Consider the following 24,319-nt stretch of genomic DNA (forward strand, 5'->3'; position numbering starts at 1 on the left):
ATTCTGATAGGAATCACTGATGATCTAATTCATTAAACATTTTGAATTTGATTTTCAGTTCAGTGTTTTCATTTAAAAAAAAAAAAAGTATTTTAGTATTTGTTGTGCCTTTGCAATTGGCCCTTCTGAAGCCCCGCCCCTTTCTGCTCTGTGCTTCAAAAACAGTTCAACAAACTTTCTCCTTTTCCTTTAAAAGTAACATAAAGGTTCACGTCTTAAAGTTAGCTTCTGTTAGCTAACCGACAACATCTGTTCACTAATCAAGAACAGAGCAGATCAAAGGACAGGAAGCAGGAAAGGACAAAGCTGACTGAGGTACCAAGCTTTCTCATTTGTTAATGGAGGACGGAGCAGCAAGGGGCGGGGCTTAGGAAGGGTCACTTGTCCTCATCCTCGACAGACCTGAGAGACGCTCTGATGTGTAAATTAATGATCAAGTGATGAGATCATTTGACAATCAATGAGCAGCTCAGACTTTCAGTGAATTAATAAACTTTAATGAATCCAACATATGTTGTGTTGATGCTTAATAATAATTTAACTTAATTTCTATCTTTTTGTAGCGAGAGAGACAAACACATAATGTCCCACAGTGTTCAACACAGGAAATAAACTGAAGTTTTAGAAGAACTCCTGTTACTGAGATCAGATGAAACAAATCCTGATCGTGAAGTGAGTCTCTTCTTTCACAGTGTGGACTTATGGGAGAAAGTCACTCTGGGTCGCAGTGCATCATGTGACATCATTACACAGTTTGAGTTTTGAGTTTTATTTTAGTCTTTCAAAACAAAAAACTACAAGTTCACCACTGAAAGGAAAAGATTAAACGCCGTGTTTGACGTGTGACTCGCTGACCAGCTTTCTTTGTACTGTAGTTACCAGTTGATTCCACAGGGCGCGGCGGGTCTGTGCCACCATTTTGATTCGTCCTCCACACAGCTGCATGTCCCAGAATGCATTTCAGCAGTGGAGCTGCTTATATTTACTTGCTCAGATTTTGTTGATGTGGTCGTCTTTCCCTTCGATGATGGATATGCAGGTTAGATATTTAAACTGTGTCTTTTCTGTCTGTCTTTGTCTCATGATCTGTTAGTTTCAGGAAGATTTACACTCCAGCTTTAGTTTACTTCTTCTTCTGGTCTACTTCTGTGGTGCCCTTCACTGTTTCTGTTCTATTCTGTCTTTGTGATCACTTGTACTTTTTGAAAACTGGTCTGATTCTGTGTCTGACTTCCTGCCTGCTGGATCTGTTCTGTGCCGATCGAAGCGACATCTGAGAGACGTGTCTGGGACACATCGAGGTGCCGCTGTTGGACTCATGATGGATCAGCTCCAGCTGACGTGACACAGTCGTGACACGACGCAGCAGTGCCTGGTGGAATCAAGCTGTTAGCTTACTTGCAAAGAAAAGGTTAGCATGTGTGGAAGCTAACAGAGTTTTGGCTAAAGTTAGCTCAGCTCTCATTTTACACTCCAGCAAAAAATCATGGATTTTCATTTGGAACGATGTAGAAAATGATCATAAAAGCATAATTAGTTGTAGAGCAGCAGAGTCTCGGAGTTTAGCGCAGGTTCAGGCGCTGCTGATGAATTCAGTGTAGAGTCTTCTGATTGGCTGATTATGTGGAGGGGGCGGGGCCAGAGGCCTGAAAGAGAAGAAGGACGTTTGTTCAGACTGTCCTCTCTGTGGTGGGTTTGTCTTTGTCCTGAAGGAAATTTGACTTTTGAGTGAAAATGGAGGAAGTCAGAAATGTTGTTGCTAATTTGATCGATGCTGATATGAACATGTGACTTCATCATTTTAAGAGTTCGTTAAATCTACAGGTATGTATTTTCATACAGAAGTCAACATGATGACTCTGGGTTTTTTATTCCTGATTGGATTTATGAATTTATGGACGTTTGTTGTGTGTTTCATGTCTGTATGCTCACCTGGCCTCTTCCTCCTCCTCCTCTTCCTCGTCCACAGAAGACTGTGGTCAGTCCGTTACGTGCTGGGACGCGTCGGAGGGTGCGTGTCCTCGAGTCTTTCAGCTCTGACAGGAGCTCAGGGCTGGACAGGGACAAACGAGCTGGACACAAAAAAAAAAAAAGACAAATGTCTCTATTTCAGCCAATCAGCTGTGAGAAAGTTCAGTTCGTAACTGCCACAAGTCAACAGAACATCGTTTCTGATCCTTTAGAACTCAGGACAACAAACTGTCTCTCAAAGTCTCTTTTTAGCTTCACTGAAGAAGAATATTTACTCCAGTAAAACTCTGAGGAGCTGAAGAAATAAACTCTTTCATGAATGTCTTTCTTCATTATTTGTCAGAAGAAGTCAAAGTGTGTGTCCTGATCATGATGTAAAGTCCAAACACACCACAGAGCGTCTTTCCTGTCTGGCTGCGAGTAGAAGTACAAATATTTGAATAAAAAGACTCTGGTAAAAGTAGAAGTACTGATTCAACTTGTTTCCTGCAGTAAAAGTCAAACTGTTCACACAGTCAGTCGTCCTGTGATCCGTCTTCTCCTGAAACCAAGTGAAGATTAAAGTCCATGATCCTGAAGACAACAGAACACGTTCTACTACATGACATCCAGCTCACCTCGTCTGCTGTTGTAGCTGGGAGAAGACGAGGAGGACGAGGAGCTGCAGGGGGACGAGGACGGGCTGGGACTGAAGGGGGAGGACAGAGGAGAGGAGGGGGAGAAAGGGGAGGAAGAGGAGGAGGGGGACGCCGCAGAGGAGGCGACACTGGATTCACCGATGTCACTGTGAGACCGAAATTTGTTCCGAAACTCTGGAAAGAAAAAGACAAGCATGAGACAGACGAGAGGAAGAGACACGAAGAGACGGACGGAGGTCATTATGTGTCTCTGTGTTTTCACCTTGTAGAAACTCTGCTTGCAACTCTGGACTTTGCAGATTTAGACGAGGAAGAGGAGGAGGAGACGATGAAGAGGAGAGGAGCTGAGTCTGTGGAGCAGCCGTCACTGAGGTAGACGATGATGATGAGGATGATGATGATGATGATGATGATGATGATGATGATGATGATGATGGTGGTGGTGATAAAGACTTCATGATGTATGTCTGCAGTGGGAGGAGCTTTAATCAGAGACTTCATCTGTTAGCAGCTGCAGTCAGAGAACTCCAACGTCCGACAGTGTGATGTGACACCTGAATGCATCGTTTCAACCTGCAGGATCTTATCTGACTGTTCACCAAATAATCAATCAAAATATTGATTATACTTTAAATACTTGAGTAAATCTCTTTTAGAAGTTCTGCTCAGTGAAAGTTTCATGTCAGGAGGAAAAATAACTATTAATAAAAATCAATAACCTATAATAACATGATCAATCAGAGAAGACAGGACAGGGCGGAGCCTGTGTGTGACCTGCTTCCTGACTTCAGTCACCAGCGGCGTCTTGTTGTTCTCGTGTGTTTGAACCCCTCAGACGAAACATCAGCTGTCCTGCTGTGAATCAAACTCCCAGTTCTCCCAGTTTGTACTCACTGACTGGTGTGAAGCTGCGGCTCCACGGCGGCGGCGGCGGTGTGACGGCTGAACGACGACTTCCTGCAGCCAGGACAAAGTCTGAGGGCAGCTCTGCCTCCCTTTACACACACACACACACACACTTTCTGTGTGTGTGTGTGTGTGTGTGTGTTTGCTTTGAGAGAAACCTTCATGCAAAACACACACGACTCAAAAGTCCACATTAATTATTGACACTGTTGCCATGGATACGAGGAAGAGTGAGTCAGCTGGACTTTTACCCCCCATCACACACACACACACACACACACACACACACACACTTCAAAGCACTGATATCTAGGAAAACTCAGTTTTACTGGAGTCAGTTTTGACCTTTGACCTTCTGTGTATCTGCATATTTTTATCTTTTATATCTGGTTCTTTGTGTTTTTTAGTTTATTGAGGTTCCTGACAGTTTTTTCATCATTGTGGTTCTCGATGACTTCAGCAGTGACATCAGGGTTCTTGATGATTTATTTGCAGTGTGGTTTTTGTAGTTCTTCTCTCTCGTGTATCACCTGCAGCAGATGGAGGTCAGAGTGAAGGAAGCTCAGCTGACGTCCTGCTGTGGATCAGCAGCAACACATTTAGAATATTTTCTCCTCTTTGTCTTTCTGTCAGACTTTTCTGACAGGAAAAGATGCAGATTAGCATCAGTGCTGCGTTCAAGTGCAGCTGAGTCAGCTGGTGCAAATAAACACATCCATAAATAAATGTTGACACATTTATTAAAACAATATTCAGTCATACAAACAAGCACAAGGACATGAAGCCCCGCCTTTTCTTGGTCCTGATTGGCTGACAGAGAAAAGCTGAACTCTAACAGGATTAAGTTTTACTTTTATTCACATATTAAATCTCATCTGTTTAATCTGTAGAAATGTGGATCTCACTTCAGTTTCTGACATGAGAGCTGCGGGGGGGAGGAGCCAGACCAGCTGTTTCCACTCTTTATGCTAAGCTAAGCTAACCAGCTGATTTAGACTAGAGAGCAGAATCAATCTGAACATCTGGAGACGCTGTGAGACGTCGTCGTTCCATCATTTATCTTCCAGAGAGGAGAAGACGACGCCTGCAGAAAAAGGCACGTCTATAATTCACGCAAGGCATCATGGGACGAGGAATAACAGGAAGAGGGTGGAGAAAATTCTGCAGAGCTCAAATGTAACTGAACGCTCCCCGTGAATGTTGTTTGGTGATGTCACAGTGTCCTTCAGCACACTGTGACATCACTACTGACCACTGAGGTCGTCTGTCATGACTGTCAGCTGGAGGACAAAGACACAGTCCACAGGTTCAACCTGTCTGTCTGTAAACCTCAGAGAAGACAGAGCGCCATCACATCATCATCATCATCATCGCCATGGTGACGAGGCAGCGGTTACAGCGTCCACTTCAAACACCTGCAGACACACAGAGGACAGAGACACTTCAACACCAGACGTTACTGGAAGAACAACAGACTATAAACAAAGATGGCTGCCGCGTCTCCTCTTCAGTCCAAAGTATCTCTGAAACGAGCGCCGCCATCTTACAACTGACGACTATTTTCATCAACAATTAATCTGTTTATCATTTTCTTCATTAATCAATAAGATGTTTGTTTTAAAAATGTCAGAAAATTGTGAAAAATATTGATCAGTGCTTCTTAAAGACGGAGAGAAAAGTCAGAATATAGGAGAAGTGAGAGAAGGTCCTCAAAAGTATACAAAGACGTGTGTGTGTGTTTGTGTGTGTGTGTGTGTGTGTCTGTGTGTGCGTGTGTGTGTGTCCGTGTCTGTGTGTGTGTGTCTGTGTGTCTGTGTGTGTGTGTCTGTGTGTGTGTGTCCGTGTCTGTGTGTGTGTGTCTGTGTGTCTGTGTGTGTCTGTGTGTGTGTGTGTGTGTGTGTCTGTGTGTGTGTGTGTGTGTGTGTGTGTACCTGGTCTCTCGGTGTGTAACCAGACACTTGCTGCTGCAGTAACGCCCCCCGCAGGTGGTGCAGGTGTAGTGGGAGGGGAAACCGCAGACGCAGCAGAAGTGACGGGGGGGCAGAGAGGAGGGCGGGGCCACGGCAGACAGGTAGTTTGGCTCCGGCTTCTCCGACAGGTTCTACCAATCAGAGGACAGAGTGGGAGTCAGCTGACAGCGGACGTTCAGCCAATGAGAGAGCAGGAAGAGAATGTGACCCACCTCCTCCTCCAGCAGGGTGGTGAAGTTCTTCCTGAAACGCTGCTTGAAGTGATCGCCTCTCGTCTTCCTCTTCTTCTTCTCTGGATGGACACACACACAGACACACACACACACACACACACACACACACACACACACACACACACACACACACACACACAGACAGACACAGAGAAGAAGAAGAAGAAATATATGTATTAGAACTGTTCTGTATCTGTTATAGAGGCCCGTTATCACCAGTAAAATGCTGAAGTTATAAAATTGTAAGAAAAAGTTGAAATTATGAGTTTTAGTTTTTGCTTCTGTTTGGCTTCATAGTGACGTCATATTACTTCCTGGTTATTCTGCTCTTTATTTATACAGGCGATATATAAAATAACATTATTATTATTGTTCTAATTATAAATTAAAAGTCAAAATTCTGAGATAAAAATGTCATAAAATAAAGTCAGAATTATGACACAAAGTTAAAAAATATGAGATAAAAAGTCAAAATTATGAGACAAAGTCATAATTTTTTATCTCATAATTATGACTCACAATGAGGATTTTATTTTATTGGCAGAACCGTCTTCATTAACCTTCAGTGATCATGTGTCGAACAAAGACGTCTCTCGTGTCTCACCTGGTTCTTCTGTCTCACTGAAGGCAGGCAGGCGGGCAGTAGGACCCGGGGGAGGGAGGGAGGACAGAGGGTCGTCCTGGAAACACAAAACAACAACAACAATAACTTTCATCCTCCTCCTCATCGTCCAGTCACCATGACGACACATCAGGTCCACAGTCAGAAGACAAAAGCAGCAGGTTCTCACCTGGAAGTTGTCTTTCTCCAGAGCCTCCAGCTGTCTGGTCAGTCTCCTCTGTCTCGTGGCTTCATCCAGAACTCTGCGCTGCCCGGCCTCCACCCGAGCTGCAGAGACAGAGACAGACAAGAGAGAGAGACAGACAGAGAGACAGACAGACAGAGACAGAGAGAGACAGACATGAGAGACAGAGAGAGAGACAGACAAGAGAGACAGACAGAGAGACAGACAGAGACAGAGAGAGACAGAGAGACAGACAGACAGAGAGACAGACAGACAGAGAGAGACAGAGAGACAGACAGACAAGAGAGAGAGACAGACAGAGAGACAGACAGACAGAGACAGAGAGAGACAGGCAAGAGAGAGAGACAGACAGAGAGACAGACAGACAGAGACAGACAGAGACAGACAGAGAGACAGAGACAAAGACAGAGAGAGACAGACATGAGAGACAGACAGACAGACAGACAAGAGAGACAAGGACAGACAGAGAGGGACAGACAGAGAGAGAATATCACATATCTGATTGTCTTCCTGTACTTCATCAGTGTTGTTGCTGTGTATAACAGTGTGATGTCACTCTGTCTGTCAACATGTCATGAAAACAAAATTGATATTTTTTTAAATCATGACAAAATTTAGAACAATGCATCATGAATAATATGGTGAATCACTAATATACATATATTCTTCTGCATTAATGTGTTTTTTTTATCTATAGTTATTGACAATAATTAAAAACACCAATAAAAGTTCACTGTTTCACTGCTCTGATGTCACTTTAGATGATTACATTTATTGTTAAACTGTAAAATATCCTGCCTTTGTTTCAACAGATGTAATGATACCAACAAAAAAAAAACTCACGCTATGATAATATCATAATAAAAAATCCACAATATATTTATCACAATAAAAACAAAGACAAAATAGGCTACAACTAAAAACATATTGATCAGTAGTGTAGAAATGACAGGAACTGTTTATTTGACAGTTTTGTCTGCTGCCTTCAGTTGAATAAGGAAACTTAAACTTCAACCTAAAATTAAGAAATGAGAAAAAGAAAAAAGAAAAATGTGCAGCCCCACTTTCAACTTAAAGATCTTCTGCTTTCCTTCTTTTAATAAAATAAAATAAGAAAAATAAATATGTCGGTACAAACTGGAAAACAAAACACAGAAGAGTCACCAGCAATAATTTAATAAAATAAAATAAAAATGATAAAATAACCACGTGATACAACAGAACAGTCCTGAAACCTTTTACACTTTACTTCATCTTTATTCTTTTTAAATGTTGTATTTTTCTTTATTTAATAAATCATATGCTCTCTATTCTAACTTTATTTTTGTTTACCATTATTTTATTTGGTAACTTTAATTCTCCATTTTCTGTTTTTATTTTTCTTGAATCATTGAGGATGTAACTAAAGTACACAGTAACGGATGTAACGAACACAGATTCCGTTACGCGTCTCTAAACCTTCTACACTTTAATTCATTCACATATATTAATGTATAATGTCACAAAGTCACGTTTTAACGTAGAATTTAGTTCAAATGAAATAAAACTCACCGGAGCCTTTCTTCTCCAGCACCATGTTGGTTGTTGTTATCTCACTTCCTGACTACGGCAGCCGCGCAGGTTCAAAATACGTCAGGAGAAACGCGTTTTTCTTTACACCGTGTTCATTGACGACCGATATTTCTGCTGAGGTCTCACAGAAAAACTTTATTTTACTTATATCATGTTTATGGATCTTCATAACGTCTGAAACAACAGAACATCTGTGTTAATGTGACTTCTTCTACTACGGCAGACCGCAGGGGTCAAAACACGAGCGCGTTTTCGCCACCGAGTTGCCGCCACCTGGCGGGAAAAAACATTTCATGTTTCACATGTTAAAGATCCTTCAGTGCCATTAAAAAGGACAGAGATGTAAGAAAACAAATGTGGAAACATCTAAATATACTTTATTTATTTAATATATAATTCTTTATATTACTTACTCTACCACTTTTTCTTATAAAATCTCTAGAAATACTAATGCCAAAAATATATATTTTAAAATATATATGACATAAATTTGAAATGTGAAAATGCACATGATTATTATTCTATATTTTGTCTTATTTGACAGATTTATTATTATTATTTATTACATTGTATATTTTTGTTGTATTAATAAAAATCAGAAGGCTTGTTCTTCATCTTGTTGTGTGACTTTAGTGTTTTAAAGGGTTCGTTCAGATTCATCGAGGTCACATGACAAAACAAACAACAACTCCTGTGTTCTGAGATAAAATCACTGATTTTATGAATGGGGTTTGGTTGGTTCATATTTGTCTTATAGAACAGTGGTTTCCTGTCAGACGTGACTCATGATGAAGTTACGTTTCACATCAGTGTTGAAACGTAACCTCATGACGTATTTTGCACTTTAAACTTTACAGCAGCTCCACAAACAGAAAAGTTGTACAAAATGTTTTTTTATTTCATGAAGCCAAAATAATTTCCAAAAGTCGTTCCAGTATTGATCATAAAACCAAACAACTTCAGCTTCTCCCCGACATAAAAAACAAACGCACCCCACAGTCACAGTCAAATTATTTATTAAAATCTCAAAACTTTATTTGCTCAGTCATTAACAAATAATTTAATGCAGTTTGTACAAAGCCAGAGACAGCTGACTCCTCGTATCGACAGGCACGCATGGAGAGAAACTAAAGGCAGCGTCGGGTGGAAACCCTGAGTCCAAAACCATCACAGAGACATACTGTGAGAGGACAGGACGGTTTCACACCACGACGACAGGAAATACTCAACTACATGATGGAAACACAAAGAACCAAAGACAGTCAGAAGACATGAATTTAAAAGACTAAACAATCAAGAATAAAACATGAAAATATAAAAACCTGTAGTGTTTTCCCAGTAACAGTTTTAAAAGATCCCAAAGTGGAAGTTCATCTCCTTAAAAAAAAAAAAACACTCCATTTACAGACTTTTTGGCATAAAAATATTTTTAAACATCTTTTTCTTTCTTATTGAAACATTAATCTGCTGTTTCTCTTTATGACACTTAGTTTTCTCCTGATTTATCTTCACAAACTCTAAGAGATCAAAGCAACCTGTGACGCTCCATCTGGGCCAGTTAATTCCTGCTTTTCCCATCATGCACAGCTACATTTCTGGTTGCCATGGTAACCCCAGCATCACCCAGACAGCGAGCTAGTGGTGTGTTCTATGATTAATGTTGTTTGTTTTTAACTCAAGTAACTTTTGAAGAAGAGTCACACATGACATAATACTTCAGAGGGCGCGCTGTCTTAGGACTGTGGTTACCATGGTAACCTAGAACCGCCACAGCGCCACCTCTCTGCGGGATGAGCACTGTGGAGTGAAACATTCAGGAAGTTTAATCTGCAGCTACATCATTTTTAGAGTTTGATGGAGTGTGACAGCAGAGAGCGGACCATCACACACACACACACACACACACACACACACACACACACACACACACACACACACACAGGAGTGGAGTGTGTATTCTGCTTGCATAGATTCAGGTAGTGTAATTAGATAAGGCAGCACGGTGACAAGAGACTCTTATTTTGAAATGCCACATTTGTTTGTCTGAAGTCACTTAATGAAGATAAATAAAATGTCTCTTATTTTGAAATCTCCCACAGAATGTCACAATTAGACAAACGTTGAAAAAAGAAGGTGTGAGATATGTTCTGAAATGATGCATTTAAGGTCATCACGTCTAATCGTCCGTCCTGTCTGTCTCTATCTGTGATGATGAGGTCGATTAATGTTCACACACTCAGTAGACCAATCAAACTGGTTGGTTGGTCTGATTGGTTTGTGAACAGGAAGGCTCATTACACACACACACACACACACACACACAGTCTCAGAGTGTCTAGGGGTCTACGAAGGACACCATGATGTATCTGGTCCCTTTGGTGGTGGGCAGACCCTCGTGGTAGTGCGTCAGGCGGCCGGGGTGCATGAAGGACCAGCCCTTCCGAGGTGACTCCACCTTACAGTCGTAACGCAGGAACCTGCAGCCTCCACCCTGACAACACAGTAAACCACAACACTCAGACTTACAGGACGTCAGGACACCAGCAGGGACACGATTTTATTAACAGGTTACATCAAAAACTCTCATGTAAAACCTGTTTATTCTAATAATACAGACGTCCTGAAGCTGATCCTGTGATGACGCTGGTAACATGTCCACAGATCAGATCAGTGTGTTTGTGCGAGTACCTCGTAGTCGATGTCCTTCCTGTTCAGGGCGATGTTGATGGTGAAAGTGGAGGAGTCGTGATGCGGCCGCAGAGACGGCTGTTCGTCAGGACGGTAACGCACCACAAAGTTCATGATGGCCTGAGCCTGCAAACACACAGGATTCAGAACTTTAAAGATTCCTGACAGGTGATCCTACAACAGATAAACACACCAGCATCTTCAGATCTTACAGACTCAGCAGGTTTTTGAACCACAAACTGGACTTCAGCCTACAGGACTGTGTCTTGGGGCACTTTGTCATCTGGACTGTAACCGAGTCATCTGGACTGTAACCGAGTCGTCTGGACTGTAACCGAGTCGTCAGGACTGTAACCGAGTCGTCTGGACTGTAACTGAGTCGTCAGGACTGTAACCGAGTCGTCAGGACTGTAACCGAGTCGTCAGGACTGTAACCGAGTCGTCTGGACTGTAACCGAGTCGTCAGGACTGTAACCGAGTCGTCTGGACTGTAACCGAGTCGTCAGGACTGTAACTGAGTCGTCTGGACTGTAACCGAGTCGTCTGGACTGTAACCGAGTCGTCAGGACTGTAACCGAGTCGTCTGGACTGTAACCCGAGTCGTCTGGACTGTAACTGAGTCGTCCGGACTGTAACTGAGTCGTCCGGACTGTAACTGAGTCGTCCGGACTGTAACCGAGTCGTCTGGACTGTAACTGAGTCGTCTGGACTGTAACCGAGTCGTCCGGACTGTAACCGAGTCGTCCGGACTGTAACCGAGTCGTCTGGACTGTAACCGAGTCGTCCGGACTGTAACTGAGTCGTCTGGACTGTAAGCGAGTCGTCCGGACTGTAACTGAGTCGTCTGGACTGTAACCGAGTCGTTTGGACTGTAAGCGAGTCGTCTGGACTGTAACTGAGTCGTCAGGACTGTAACTGAGTCGTCTGGACTGTAACTGAGTCGTCCGGACTGTAACTGAGTCGTTTGGACTGTAACTGAGTCGTCTGGACTGTAAGCGAGTCGTCTGGACTGTAACCGAGTCGTCTGGACTGTAACCGAGTCGTCTGGACTGTAACCGAGTCGTCTGGACTGTACCTTGGGGTAATATCCAGGATAGAGTTTTTCGGTGACAGGGACGATGTACTCTTTGAGGAATTTGAGCCACTCCTTTTCAAAGCCGATCTGGTTCATGTGAGTGTCCACAGTGGGGACGTTTTCATAACCACCAGCCAGACGCTCGTCCTGAACACAAACACACAGAAGAAACTCAACAGTCACTGAACTCACCTTCAGAAACAGTCGGTCAGACGGGTTTTCAGGTTACCTTGTGTGTTCCTCCGGACCACTGACCATGATGCTCCATGGTTTCTACAAGATGATCACACATCTTGTCTGAGAAGGCGGGAAACCAGTAAACATCTGGACACGGCTGAGAGACACAGACATCAAATCATTATTGAACCATCATTATTTTGTTGTATTGATCTGAACTTTTAGGTGAATCAGACACAGGTAACTAGAGTGGATGTTTGTCGTCTTCATGTGACTGACCTCACACTGGGTGGACGTATTAATCAGGACCTGGAGGTGATTATTTACAGGATGTTCTGTGTTCTCTTACCTGCTCCACAAATCTCTTGTCATCTTCAAAGATCTTGGAGTAGTTTTCATTGATGTACTTCTCCCTCCAGTCCTGTAAACACACACACACACACACACACACACACACACACACACACACACACACACACACACACACACAGGCTCAGCAGGTGTTTTCATGCAGGTCACTGTGTGTTCATGTTGGTGTGTTAGCATGTTTGTCTGACCACAGGGTTGTCAAAGATCTGCCACATGTCTGGGTGCAGCCTGGACGTGTTGAAGTTTGACGACGCCACCAGACGACCAAACTCATCACGGTTTGATACGAACATGAAGACTCCCTGTGGACAAATGAAGACTCATTATTCTCACTTTTCATGAAGTATCCGGGGATTTAAGCTGCAGCCTCACGTGTCTGGAGTTGATAGTTGTGATGTGAGCAGGTGTTCAGCATGTCTTACCTGGTCTCTGATGCTTCTGCAGAACACCATGTCGGGGTCCATCTCAGCGTCCACGTACAGGCTCACCTGGGACAGTTTGGAGCGCAGGATGCTGCCTTTGATCAGGTAGGCCTGAGTGATGTACGGGACGTTCCACAGACCGCTGCAGAAACACACACACACACACACACAGGTAAACATTTTTCACCTCAGTTCTCCTCTGCTGTGAGAAGAACGTGGTTGTGGGTGTGTTCTCACATCCTCTTTCCCTGGACGATCTCGATGTAGTCTTCAGATCTGGAGTAGTATCCTTCAGGATTCAGAGCACCCCAGAAGTTACTCCACAGCTTCCCGTGTTTGGACAACATGGGAGCAATGACTGACCTGACAGACAATTTACAAACGATTAGAAATATTCAAACTGATCAAGTTAATATCATCCAGTTACAGAGCAGCAGTTCCAGTCCAGCCTGAGCTCTGGGTGTGAGGTCTTTAGAGGAGTACTGTGTGTATTTGTTAGGGTGGAACATGGAAGTTGTGGTGAGTACTTGTAGTACAGTAGTAGAGTTTACTCCTCAGGAGATTTCGTACTTGTTTTCCTCGATCAGTATCCGCAGTGTGTCAGGATTCGTCAAGGCCACGTCAGAGTCGATGCTGAAGTAGTAATCACACTCTGGATCCTTCTTACACGCCTCGCTGCGCACACACACACACACACACACACACACACACACACACACACACACACACACACAAAAAAAAAAATAAGTTAAGATCCATTAAGTTCTCAAAGTGTCACATCTTTCACTTGATGAAATTCTGTGCAGTGAAACGACTCTGGTGTTTTGATATCTGATATTTTTGGATCACACTCATTTGGCCTCTCAAGCAGCAGCAGCGGTGGTCCAGGTCACCATCAGGCCAAAAAACTGCTTTAATTTTCTGTGGAACTATAAATATTCTTTGTAAAGTACTGGCTTGAGTTATTTTGTTCCGCCTCATTTTGATTTTTAAATGGTTTGGCAGAGTTACAGAGATGGTTGTTAAGTCGTATGTGGAGGGTTTTAAATAAAGAACAGTTTCAGTTCAGGTCAGAAGAAAAATGTCTCTGTGTCTGTTTCTCCAGTTTTAGGATTTTTCTCTGCTTTTTATCACAGAAAACTGTATATCTTTTGACAGGAAAAAGTATTGTTTAGAATTATGAGACTAAATGCTGAAATAGGTAAGGTGAAAAAATTAAATCAAATCAACACAATCAGACTGAGCTGAAAATAGGTCAGAAACGATTATTTTCATGATTAATCAACTAAAAGATCAGAAAATACTGAAAAATGTTGATATTTTCAAGCAAACCTTCACATCTGAGAAGCTGAAACCATCAGAAATATTGAAACTTTTTACTTAAGAAAAATTACAAAAACAATAAATTGATTATCAAAACCGTTGCCAATTAATTTTCTATCACTGATTAATCTTTTCAGCTCTGGTTGAAAATGTTGCACAGGTTCTTGTAGTCTGTAAGGATCCACAGACGTTCTAAAAAGTAACAGTATTGTTCTAAAGGTGAAGTTTAAACAGTGCTGGGTACGTTCTCTCTCCACTCACACAGCCATGGTTCTGGCCTTGTTCTCCTGCAGGTTCTCCTCAGGTCCGACCAGCAGGGCGTCGGGGAACAGATCCCTGTGACGGTCCCAGAACTTCTGGATGTGGCGCTCGTGGTAAACCACCTGGATCACAGGTCGATTCAAACAGATCAGAGCAGAACAGGACGGAACAGAGTCGATCAGAACACAGTTTTGTTCCGTCTGTCTCTTACGTTGTTGTGGATGAAGAGGCGGATCTTCGCCATCGGGTAGTTCAGCGTCGTCAGTCGGTCCAAGAACTCCTCCATGAAGGGAGTCGCGTGTTCGATGAACACGGCGACGTACACCAGAGGCATCTCCTCATCCTGAACACACACACACACACACACACACACACACACACACACATTACACACTGACAGACTTAAATAAAGAGCTACAGTGTCATCAGGTGAGTGAACGTACAGGTACGTCGTTGAAGAACAGCAGGTCGTCGTCACAGTTCCCACAGCCGTTCTCAAAGGTCCACGCTGTGGGAACGTAGTTTCCCAGGTAGTTCAACTGCAGCTGCACAGACAAAAAGAAAATCACAGCTCTGACATCTGATCAGCTTCTGACCGACTGCTGCTTGTTTGTGTTTTTCAGCTGAACATAAATAATTCAAACATTCATTCAGGCTGGTTTTTGTACTGAGGTCACGACTGCTACTTTTATTTTACTAAAGGTTGATGTACACATCAGATTTAATATTTAATAAAGGACATTTTTCTAATCGTGGACTTTTTATTGTGGCAACAAACAAAATATCTAACTGTGATTATTTTGACTGATATCGTAGTTATGATATATTATCAGAGTGAATGATAACTTCTACATCATTATTGTTATTTTCATTAGAAAACACAGAAATGATTATGGTGTGATATTTTTTACAGGGATCTGTTACAAACAAACAAACAAACAAACATGGTGTGTTGGTCAGGAAACCACATTTCATCTAAAACAAAATATTGAACCTCCTCTGATGTAAAAATTACAGTAGGTCAGATTGTGGTTTTTCCCTCCTGCTGTGTTTTTATCAACTCAGTGTGAAATTTGAATTTTGTGTGAAAAAAGAGGAAGTCAGAAATGTTGCTGCTGATCTGGTAGATGCTAACATGCTAACATGCTACCATATTGGCCTATCAGTGAACCAGAAACAGTTAAATGCATCAGGAGAGCGAAGCTGTTCTTATTAGTTTCAGTGTCTCATTCATCAACTACATGAGGAAGAACAGTTTTAATAGAAGAACATTCAATGTCATGTTCTATTGTTCTTCTATTAGTTTCTTCACAGTTACTCCTGATACTTGTTATTGTGTTCCTGTAATTTTGAATCAATCTGTCAGAAGAATTTCCTTCAGTTTTAATAAAGTTCTGTGTTATTTGTGAGTGAGCTGTTAGCAGGAGTGAGATTTCTGAGTGCAGTTTTCTTCCTCCTGCTCTGAGTTCAGTAGTGTGTGAATAAATTCCTCTGTGTTCCCACTGAACCCGTCACTGTTAGTTAATGACAGCTTTAAAACACTTGTTGGTTTTTTTCAGTGACAGTCTGAGCTGTAATTTCAACCAGAATTCAGAGCAAAGCATCATGTCTGCTTCACTGTGGTGTAAACTTCTGCCACAGTGACGACCACAAACACGAACCCCTGGTGAGGAACATCAGGGCTGTGATTGGTCAGTTACCTTGGTGGGTCCGTTGCCGTGGATGATGACAGGAAGTGTGTCGTAGGCGACGTTCCTCGCCCTGACCTTTGCCCTCTCGAACTTCAACACGACTTCATCTGACAGACAGAGACGTGTTCAGATCATTCAGGTGTTACAAACACAGTGTGAACGGTGGAGGTGTGTGTGTGTGTGTGTGTGTGTGTGTGTGTGAGTGTGTGTGTGTGTGTGTGTGTGTGTGTGTGTGTCTCACCAACAGCTCCGTTCAGATTTTGGAAGATTCTGGAGCGATGGTCCAGAGTGATGTTGAACTTTGTCTGCAGAGATAAATCATCAGTGTCAATCATTTTGAATATTTCGATGATAAATCAACAATCAGTGAGTTCAGATGAAGATTTTACTCTCTGCGTTTTGTCCAGGTAGATTTTGGTGTAGAAAAGCTGGTCGTCATCGTTGTCTTTGTACTTCCACTGCTGGACGATCGTACTGAGGTCAGGGGCGAAGCCGATGAACCCTGAACACACACACACACACACACACACACACACACACACACACACACACACACACACACACACACACAATTAGCTTGCACATTAAAAAGGATGTGACATGGGACCGGAATCAGACTGAATCACAGATGGCGTCTTACCTCCTGAGTTGAGGTAGCGTTTCCCAGAATGCACCTCAGGGTACTTGGAGGCCAGTCTCTGGTCGGGCCAGCAGAATCCTTCAGCTGAGAAAACCACTCTGTGACCCAGACGGGAAAACTTGGCCAACAGCTCCTCAGGACCCGACGCAAAGATCACATCGTAACTACAGGGAGGGAGGGAGGGAGGGAGAGAGAGAGAGAGAGAGAGAGAGAGGCCGGGGTTTCAAAATAAAAGCATCAAATCGTAACTACAGAGAGAGAGAGGCAGACAGGCTGGGGTTTCAGAATAAAAGCCTCTGACAGAAGACTAAGACTCTGGTGTACAGATGATCAAAAACTGTTTGAGTTTGTTAACTTTTTGTTGAACCAGATGGATGATTTAACTGGTATTAACTGTGATTTCTTCAGTATTTCACAGGAAATGTTCTGTTCCAGATGTGTAACTGAGTGAGCGGTTGCAGGGCTTCAGCTCCCGTCTCTCAGGGATGCTACGAGTCGTACAAACCAGCAGATGTCGCTGTGTTTGCAGCAGGACAAAGAGAGAGTCTCAGTCTGAGCTCTGTCATCAGTGTAATCACAGACTGCAGCAGCAAAGCGGAGCTCAAGGTGTTCATTAAAACCTAAAAGAGGAAACACAGGGGTCTCCTCATTCTGCTGCGGTTTGATCAGAAATAGAAACTAGATTCTTTTCCTCACTTACTCATCATTTAAGGCCCTTTATTCAGCTCTGTGCAATAAATGTTCCTCTTTAATTAAGGAAGAAACAATTACTGATTTTATTAATTAGTTTTTTATAAACAGAACTGAACCAATGTCTGACAAAAAAAAAACACAATAATGTTCTAAATATCTAAGTCCTTTTAACTTAAATTAACAATATCATTTAATTATTGTAATAACTTCTCTTACATTTATCTTATAGCTATCATTTGTATAAAATATCATTCAAATAACAAAAAAGAAGCACAGAGTTGACAGAGTTTGACACAGACTGAAACCTTCATCACCTCCTCCTCTGTAACCAAACCTCTGTCCCTGTGTTTGTATAAGTAGGACAGGTGAGTCAGATTTCTTACTGAAGAAAGAACAGAAGCAGTGACAGAGAAAGTACAAGAAGAAAAACAAGGACATGTACAGGTGTGTGTTACCTGTCGACAAACATGATGACCATGTCCTTCTTGTCCGAGTGTTTGATCAGCTCCTTCTTCAACCATCGCACCTTCTGACCTCCACCCACCGTCCGAGCCACGTCACCCCCTTTCCACTCCTCCCCAAGACCCAGGACCTGCACACATCATCATCATCATCATCATCATCATCATCATCATCATCATTCCTGTACTCAGCCAAGACAAAACAGCTCATATCTTAAAGAGGGGTGACTTCTGTCACATGGAGGTTTTTGCACTTGAGAAGTTTGAAATGTTCTTTGGACCTGATGCTGCAGACCGGTCCCTCCATCAGACCCAAACCTCTTTATCTTTGGACCTGATGCTGCAGACCGGTCCCTCCATCAGACTCAGACCTCTTTATCTTTGGACCTGATGCTGCAGACCGGTCCCTCCATCAGACTCAAACCTCTTTATCTTTGGACCTGATGCTGCAGACCGGTCCCTCCATCAGACCCAAACCTCTTTATCTTTGGACCTGATGCTGCAGACCGGTCCCTCCATCAGACCCAAACCTCTTTATCTTTGGACCTGATGCTGCAGACCGGTCCCTCCATCAGACTCAAACCTCTTTATCTTTGGACCTGATGCTGCAGACCGGTCCCTCCATCAGACCCAAACCTCTTTATCTTTGGACCTGATGCTGCAGACCGGTCCCTCCATCAGACCCAAACCTCTTTATCTTTGGACCTGATGCTGCAGACCGGTCCCTGCATCAGACTCAAACCTCTTTATCTTTGGACCTGATGCTGCAGACCGGTCCCTCCATCAGACCCAAACCTCTTTATCTTTGGACCTGATGCTGCAGACCGGTCCCTCCATCAGACTCAAACCTCTTTATCTTTGGACCTGATGCTGCAGACCGGTCCCTCCATCAGACTCAGACCTCTTTATCTTTGGACCTGATGCTGCAGACCGGTCCCTCCATCAGACCCAAACCTCTTTATCTTTGGACCTGATGCTGCAGACCGGTCCCTCCATCAGACCCAAACCTCTTTACTGCAGACACGAGACTCATGTCTGACAGTACAGAGAGTCTGCAGAGAGTGAAGAGCTCCAAACAAACCACAGACTCAGATGGTTTACAGCTACAGCTGAAAAGTGTTTCATATTTAAAATGTTTATATTTCATATTTTTATAATGACTGAACAGATTTAATTGTCTGTTAGTTTCAGTTCTACTTTCAGTCTCAAACTAACGTAGATGACAGGAGCTCCTGTACATCAGCTGTCTTGAGACATGAAGAGTTAACTATCAGCTCGCCAGCTGCTCTCAGTACAGTCGTGACTCCAGCAGCTGAATCTAACAGTCACATCTACGAGAAAGACTAAATGAAAACAGACCTGGACGCTGATCTGACATCTGTGTTTGCTGAGATCTCTGGAGGTCAAGAGGTGATGGGTGATTCTACCCCGTCCCGTCACCATGCTGCACAGCTCCCAGCAGCTCTGACTGTGTGTGTGTGTGTGTGTGTGTGTGTGTGTGTGTGTGTGTGTGTGTGTGTGTTACCTTCACAGTGTAGTTGAACTCTTGGGCCGTCCTCATGAAGCGGTTGAAGCCGTCTGTCTCCTCTGTTGCCGCGGTGATCACCAGCAGGTTTTCTACACACACACACACACACACACACACACACACACACATAGAGAGAGATGAGGTGATCGGTCAACTAATCAATTGTTCAGTACACGAGGGTGGCAGCTAAAGTGTTCACAGTCATTAACTTAGTTGCCAACCTTCAAACAAAAAAGATTTCAAAAGTTGAGTTTCAGAGAATTTTAAAGAATGAAAATAAAACACAGCACACAGTAACACCTTTTCTATGTTCTATAGAATTTACCCCTAATGTAAACTTTCATACATTTACTTTTTGCCTTAAAGAAAAAATAACTTGGCAGGTTTTACAAAATGCTAATTTCTTCTTTTAAAACTTGTTTTTAATAAACAGGAATTCTTCTTCAGAGATTTGCTGTGGTGAAGTTGTGTTGTTGTACAGGTCTTCATACAGACGCTGACAGAAACAAAAAGTGTCAGAAATCTGGAGAAATACAGGAGAACAACTGGATTATAATGATCGACTGTGTATTAATGTGTTCATCATTTTAATGTTGCAGCTGATAAAGGCTGAGCTCATTTTAATGACTTTAATGATATATCAACTTTTATTAGTGATTACATTTTGTTTTAATGATCCGAGGAGTGGACAGCGTTCAACATAAATATAGTTGAGTAAAAGTACAATATTTGCCTCTGAGGTTCAGTGAAGCAGAAATAGAAAGTATTTTAAAAACTCTACTGAAACATTAAGTTACATTTGACCACTGAGTAAAATCCTGCATGACGTGACAGAACACAAACCTCCTCATAGTCCCTCCCTCCCTGCAGGCTTTCGAGGAATCTGACGAGAGGGAAATTCCTCAGAAGTTGTTGGGAGAGGTTAGCGAGGTGAGGAGCAGGAGGGGGAGGACGGGAGGAGGACGGGAGGAGGAGGGGGAGGACAGGAGGAGGACGGAGGGAGGCAGAAAGAGAGAGGAGGATCTGGTGACAAAAGCCTCCTTGTGTTCTGCGTTTCTGCAGGTTTCCTTCAGTCTGCTAACGTGTCTTAAAGCACCGTGTGTGTGTGTGTGTGTGTGTGTGTGTGTGTGTGTGTGTGTCTGTGTGTGTGTGTGTGAGGAGAGAAGCATAAAGTATTCTTTTTAGAAGTTGGGACATAATTTAGTTTATCACAAAAAAACAAAGAGAAATGACATTGCACTGTCTGATCTGTATGAATAATATCGTCTAACTGATTTTACTGGTCAGTATCTGCATCAGTCAGGATCAATATGTGTGAAACTTAAAAGCAGCTGTGACCTGAACATGCAAAAAACTGGCATGACTTGTATTTTTTTCACTTTATCTTTAAATATTTTTACCACAGTAAAACAAACACAATGCAGCAGTCAGTAGAAGTCATTTTATAAAATGAAATAAAAAGATTAACCATTTAATATCACTACAGATATCATCACAGTTCATACGGTATTGATCACATATTGATATATGTGATATATGGTTACATGTCTGTTGTGCATCTTGATAGAAAATCCTCTCATATTGGTGGTTGGAGGTCAAATGTGCTTCTACTGAGGGATCCTCGACACGGAAAAGTTTGCAGAGCAGCAACTAAGGATTATTTTCATGTTCAATTAATCAGTCAATTATTTTCTCCATTAATTTATTAATAGTTGTTTATTTGAAAATATCAGAAAATGGTGAAAAATGTCAATCAGTGTGTCTAAAACCCTGAGGGGACGTCCTCAAACGTCTAGTTTTACTCACAACTCAAAAATATTCAGTTTACTGTCAAATATTAGAAAAGACACCAAGAAATATTCACATTTAAGAAGCTGAAATTTTGTGTTTTATTTGTGTGATTCAGCTCTGCTCTGTGGTGAACAAACTGGACACCAGCTCACGAACCTGCTGCTCCAAGTGTGAAACAATAAACCCCCGACAACACACACACACACACACACACACACACACACACACACACACACAGCTGTCCAAACACACAGCTGAGTTTCCTCACACAGTAAAATATCAGTGTAATCCAAACAACTTCTAACTGTAACATACAGGAATCTGCTCCCTGCAGGACAAACAGGAAGTGATGCACATGACAAATATCAGAGAGAGACGAGTCTGCAGACTGTAACTGGACGTCTCCATGTTTGACTTCATGCTTCTACTTTGACTTCAGAACTGTTCATAAATGTCAATGTTTGAGAAAAAGAGTAGAACAGACATGTTCATATTATTTCTAATCACAGATTGTAAATTAAAAGCTGGATTGAGATGCTAAAGATAATAAATGTAAAGTTTCACTGAATATGTGAAGAATGCATGTTTTACAATCTTATGACTAGGGCTGCAACTAATGATTATTATCATTACTGATTAATCTGTCCATCATTTTCTTAACTAATTGATTAGTTGTTTGGACCATAAAATGTAAGAAAACAACAAAGAGTCCAAGAAGACGTCCTCAAATGTCTCAAAGACGTTCAGTTTACTGTCAAACCAGAAAATATTCACATTTAAGAAACTGAAATCAGAGAATTTGGCCTTTTAATTAATACTTATAAATACTTTGATTACTCAATTAATTGTTGCAGCTCTACTTATGATATTTAGTAATGATAAAACTGAGGCAATACAGATGACTAAAATATGAATAAAACTATAAAAAAAAACATCTGTCAACATGAACACTGAACGAGACTATTTAAGAAGATCAGTTTCTCAGTTGAATTTTATGATGACTGACAAAGAAACATCATTTAATATGAGTTAGTCATATTAGGGCTGCATGAGATGGTAAAAATATTGCAGTGGTGACATGATTCACTATCAGGGGGAATTCATCACAATTTTCATTTTCTTTGACAACAAGGAAAATATTACATTAAAGATTCTGTGATATTTGTTGGGGTCTGAATCAAAGAACAATGTTTATACTGTGATGTGATAATATTCTGTTGAACAGTCAGAAGTGAAGCTGGTGTTTGGTTTAAATCACAGCAGACACTCACAGACTCACACTTTGTCCGTGTACAACAGAGCAGACTGGAGATGTGGGCAGTGATTCAGAGATCTGGAAAGTTCCTCCAGAGCTGCTGAAGTGGACTGAGTCTCTGAGAGGTTCACATCCAGACCTGAACCCGTCTAAGTCAAACACTTTACAGACCTCAATGAGCCAAATCACAGCTTTAAGATGAAGACTTTAACTGGAGGAAACACCAACAGACTGATCAGATTCACAGACTTCTTCTTCAAGCATTAACCTTCAGACCAGAAATCAGGTTCTGTGGTTTAGTGATCACTACAATACTCAAAACAGCTGATCGATAGTTTTTACCCACAAAGTCAACACAGAAAATCCCGTTTCTTAGACTTATTTTAGAACAATATCTGCTAAACAGAGGCTCGTTTTCCTGTTTCCTGTCATCATTAACACTAATATTTTAAAACGGACACTTTAAAGGGTTGAATATTTAAATAAATAGTGAAAGATAATCATTTGTTGCTGGTTAGCCTTCAGGCTAACGTTAAAAGTTGGAAGTTGAAGAGTCAAACTAACGTTAATGGTTTCACATCAGTTAAAACTACTCAGGTTAAACCTTAAATAACCATAAAAAACTAACAGTCAGCACTTATTAAAGTCTTTATGAGGCCGCTGAAGCCCGTTAATGTGAATAACGGTGTAATTAGCCACAGTTAGCTCGGAGCTCCAGAACCCAGCAGCTCCAGCGGGTCATGGTGCTCCGCCTGGCCGAGCAGGGGAGCTTAAGGAGCGGCCTTACCTGGACGGAGCTTCCGCTGTTCGGCAGACACGGAGCTCTGGAGGAAGGCGACAGCCAGCAGGCAGAGAAGCCAACAGGACATCATGGCGGCCTTTATTTAAAAACTCTATTAACTAACGGTTCCGTTCACACTGTAAACCGTCACTTTATTCCTCTACTTCTCCTCTCTCCATCAGCTCTCCTCTCTAACTCTCGAACTGCTATCAAATCTCGCGATAACACACACTCGAAAATATATCAACAGAAACTACAAAAACATCCGCCCGCCCGTTGGACAAGTGTTAGCCAATGAAAAGCGCAGCAACCTTGATTGACGGGGTCACTGACCAATCAGAGCACGACAAATGGAAACGATGGGCTCCAGAGTTTTTTCGTGTCCTCCGGATACAGAAAGTTCGTGAAAATGGAGAAAGTGAATCTTTGCCACGTCTGATGCATTCCTGAGAGAGAGAGTGGGAGAGAGACACTGAGACAGAACGGAGAGAGGGAGAGAGGGGCGGGGCCAAGAAACTTTTATTTCACTTCTTCAATTATATATAAACAATATATAACCAATAAAGCTGTGGATGGTTGCCATAAACAAGAATAAATCTGTAAAAGAATAAGAAATTTAATGTGAAAAAAGTCTGTAAATAACTAAAAAATAAAATTTAAAAGAATAATCATGCCCTTTTAATTTATTTGAATATTTTTCCATTTATTTCTCTATATTTATTCATATATTTGCATGAAAATATTTTCCTTTTTTCTGTATATTTAAAAATCAATTCATTTGTTTTAACATAATATGTTTTTTTTTTTTTAGATTTCTTTTTTTTTTATTTTTCCCTACTGTTTTTTCTTTAATAAATGAAACATGAATGATTCATCGGAGCATTAAAACATAGAGAAACAATTAGAGCAATTTCCAATCAAAATTAAATATAATATAGAAATGTGTTTTAATATAAATATATGCAGAAATAAATGAACAGATAAATATGAAAATATATGGAGATCACTGTAATTATTCTTTTATTCTTTTTTGTCTTCATATTTCCACATTCATTTCAGTTAGAGATT

General features: G+C 41.7%; 3 protein-coding genes across 5 annotated transcripts; all 3 read right to left on the reverse strand.

Moving 5' to 3' along the window:
• Positions 1-53: 53 nt before the first annotated feature.
• Positions 54-3,626, reverse strand: LOC146305104 (uncharacterized). 3 transcript variants are annotated; one of them, XM_084712138.1, is made up of 6 exons: positions 3,504-3,626; positions 2,872-3,076; positions 2,696-2,783; positions 2,589-2,665; positions 1,933-2,072; positions 54-1,646 (listed from the first exon to the last, which is right to left on the reverse strand). In XM_084712138.1, the coding sequence occupies exons 2-6, from the start codon at positions 3,065-3,067 to the stop codon at positions 1,620-1,622; spliced, it is 528 nt and encodes a 175-aa protein (XP_084568264.1). In that variant the 5' UTR covers positions 3,068-3,076; positions 3,504-3,626; the 3' UTR covers positions 54-1,619. The 3 variants fall into 3 exon arrangements, with proteins under 3 accessions (XP_084568264.1, XP_084568262.1, XP_084568263.1); XM_084712136.1 differs by having other exon boundaries at positions 83-1,646; positions 2,589-2,783; XM_084712137.1 differs by lacking the exon at positions 3,504-3,626 and having other exon boundaries at positions 83-1,646; positions 2,589-2,783; positions 2,872-3,091.
• Positions 3,627-4,237: 611 nt separating this feature from the next.
• znhit1 (zinc finger, HIT-type containing 1) lies at positions 4,238-8,273 on the reverse strand. The gene is made up of 6 exons (XM_084712141.1): positions 8,076-8,273; positions 6,510-6,607; positions 6,323-6,398; positions 5,698-5,777; positions 5,447-5,616; positions 4,238-4,930 (listed from the first exon to the last, which is right to left on the reverse strand). The coding sequence occupies exons 1-6, from the start codon at positions 8,098-8,100 to the stop codon at positions 4,909-4,911; spliced, it is 471 nt and encodes a 156-aa protein (XP_084568267.1). The 5' UTR covers positions 8,101-8,273; the 3' UTR covers positions 4,238-4,908.
• An 822-nt stretch (positions 8,274-9,095) lies between these two features.
• On the reverse strand, positions 9,096-23,475 carry plod3 (procollagen-lysine, 2-oxoglutarate 5-dioxygenase 3). The gene is made up of 19 exons (XM_084712020.1): positions 23,258-23,475; positions 19,422-19,513; positions 17,891-18,027; positions 16,743-16,906; positions 16,492-16,604; positions 16,344-16,407; positions 16,112-16,209; positions 14,855-14,956; positions 14,623-14,754; positions 14,412-14,533; positions 13,398-13,502; positions 13,065-13,190; positions 12,828-12,969; positions 12,594-12,707; positions 12,386-12,457; positions 12,089-12,193; positions 11,860-12,006; positions 10,785-10,910; positions 9,096-10,587 (listed from the first exon to the last, which is right to left on the reverse strand). Exons 1-19 carry the CDS (start codon positions 23,340-23,342, stop codon positions 10,432-10,434), a joined length of 2,202 nt encoding a protein of 733 aa, XP_084568146.1. The 5' UTR covers positions 23,343-23,475; the 3' UTR covers positions 9,096-10,431.
• Positions 23,476-24,319: the final 844 nt, after the last annotated feature.

This window comes from Lutjanus erythropterus, chromosome 23 (assembly GCF_056507025.1).
Source record: "Lutjanus erythropterus isolate fLutEry1 chromosome 23, fLutEry1.hap2, whole genome shotgun sequence".
Taxonomy (NCBI): Eukaryota; Metazoa; Chordata; class Actinopteri; order Lutjaniformes; family Lutjanidae; genus Lutjanus; species Lutjanus erythropterus.

Bases quoted from the DNA above. Each gene is read 5' to 3' on its own strand.
- LOC146305104 (XM_084712136.1), bottom strand. From the start codon at position 3,067: ATGAAGTCTTTATCACCACCACCATCATCATCATCATCATCATCATCA. The intron at 2,784-2,871 runs GTGAAAACACAG...TTTTCTTTCCAG, and splicing joins GCAAGCAGAGTTTCTACAAG to AGTTTCGGAACAAATTTCGG. The intron at 1,647-1,932 runs GTGAGCATACAG...CTTCTCTTTCAG, and splicing joins GAGGAGGAGGAAGAGGCCAG to GCCTCTGGCCCCGCCCCCTC.
- plod3 (XM_084712020.1), bottom strand. From the start codon at position 23,342: ATGATGTCCTGTTGGCTTCTCTGCCTGCTGGCTGTCGCCTTCCTCCAG. The intron at 16,210-16,343 runs GTGAGACACACA...TCTGTCTGTCAG, and splicing joins AAATCTGAACGGAGCTGTTG to ATGAAGTCGTGTTGAAGTTC. The intron at 14,534-14,622 runs GTAAGAGACAGA...CCTGTGATCCAG, and splicing joins GCCTCTTCATCCACAACAAC to GTGGTTTACCACGAGCGCCA.
- znhit1 (XM_084712141.1), bottom strand. From the start codon at position 8,100: ATGGTGCTGGAGAAGAAAGGCTCCG. The intron at 6,399-6,509 runs GTGAGAACCTGC...TTGTGTTTCCAG, and splicing joins TGGAGAAAGACAACTTCCAG to GACGACCCTCTGTCCTCCCT. The intron at 5,778-6,322 runs GTGAGACACGAG...GTGTCCATCCAG, and splicing joins CAGTGAGACAGAAGAACCAG to AGAAGAAGAAGAGGAAGACG.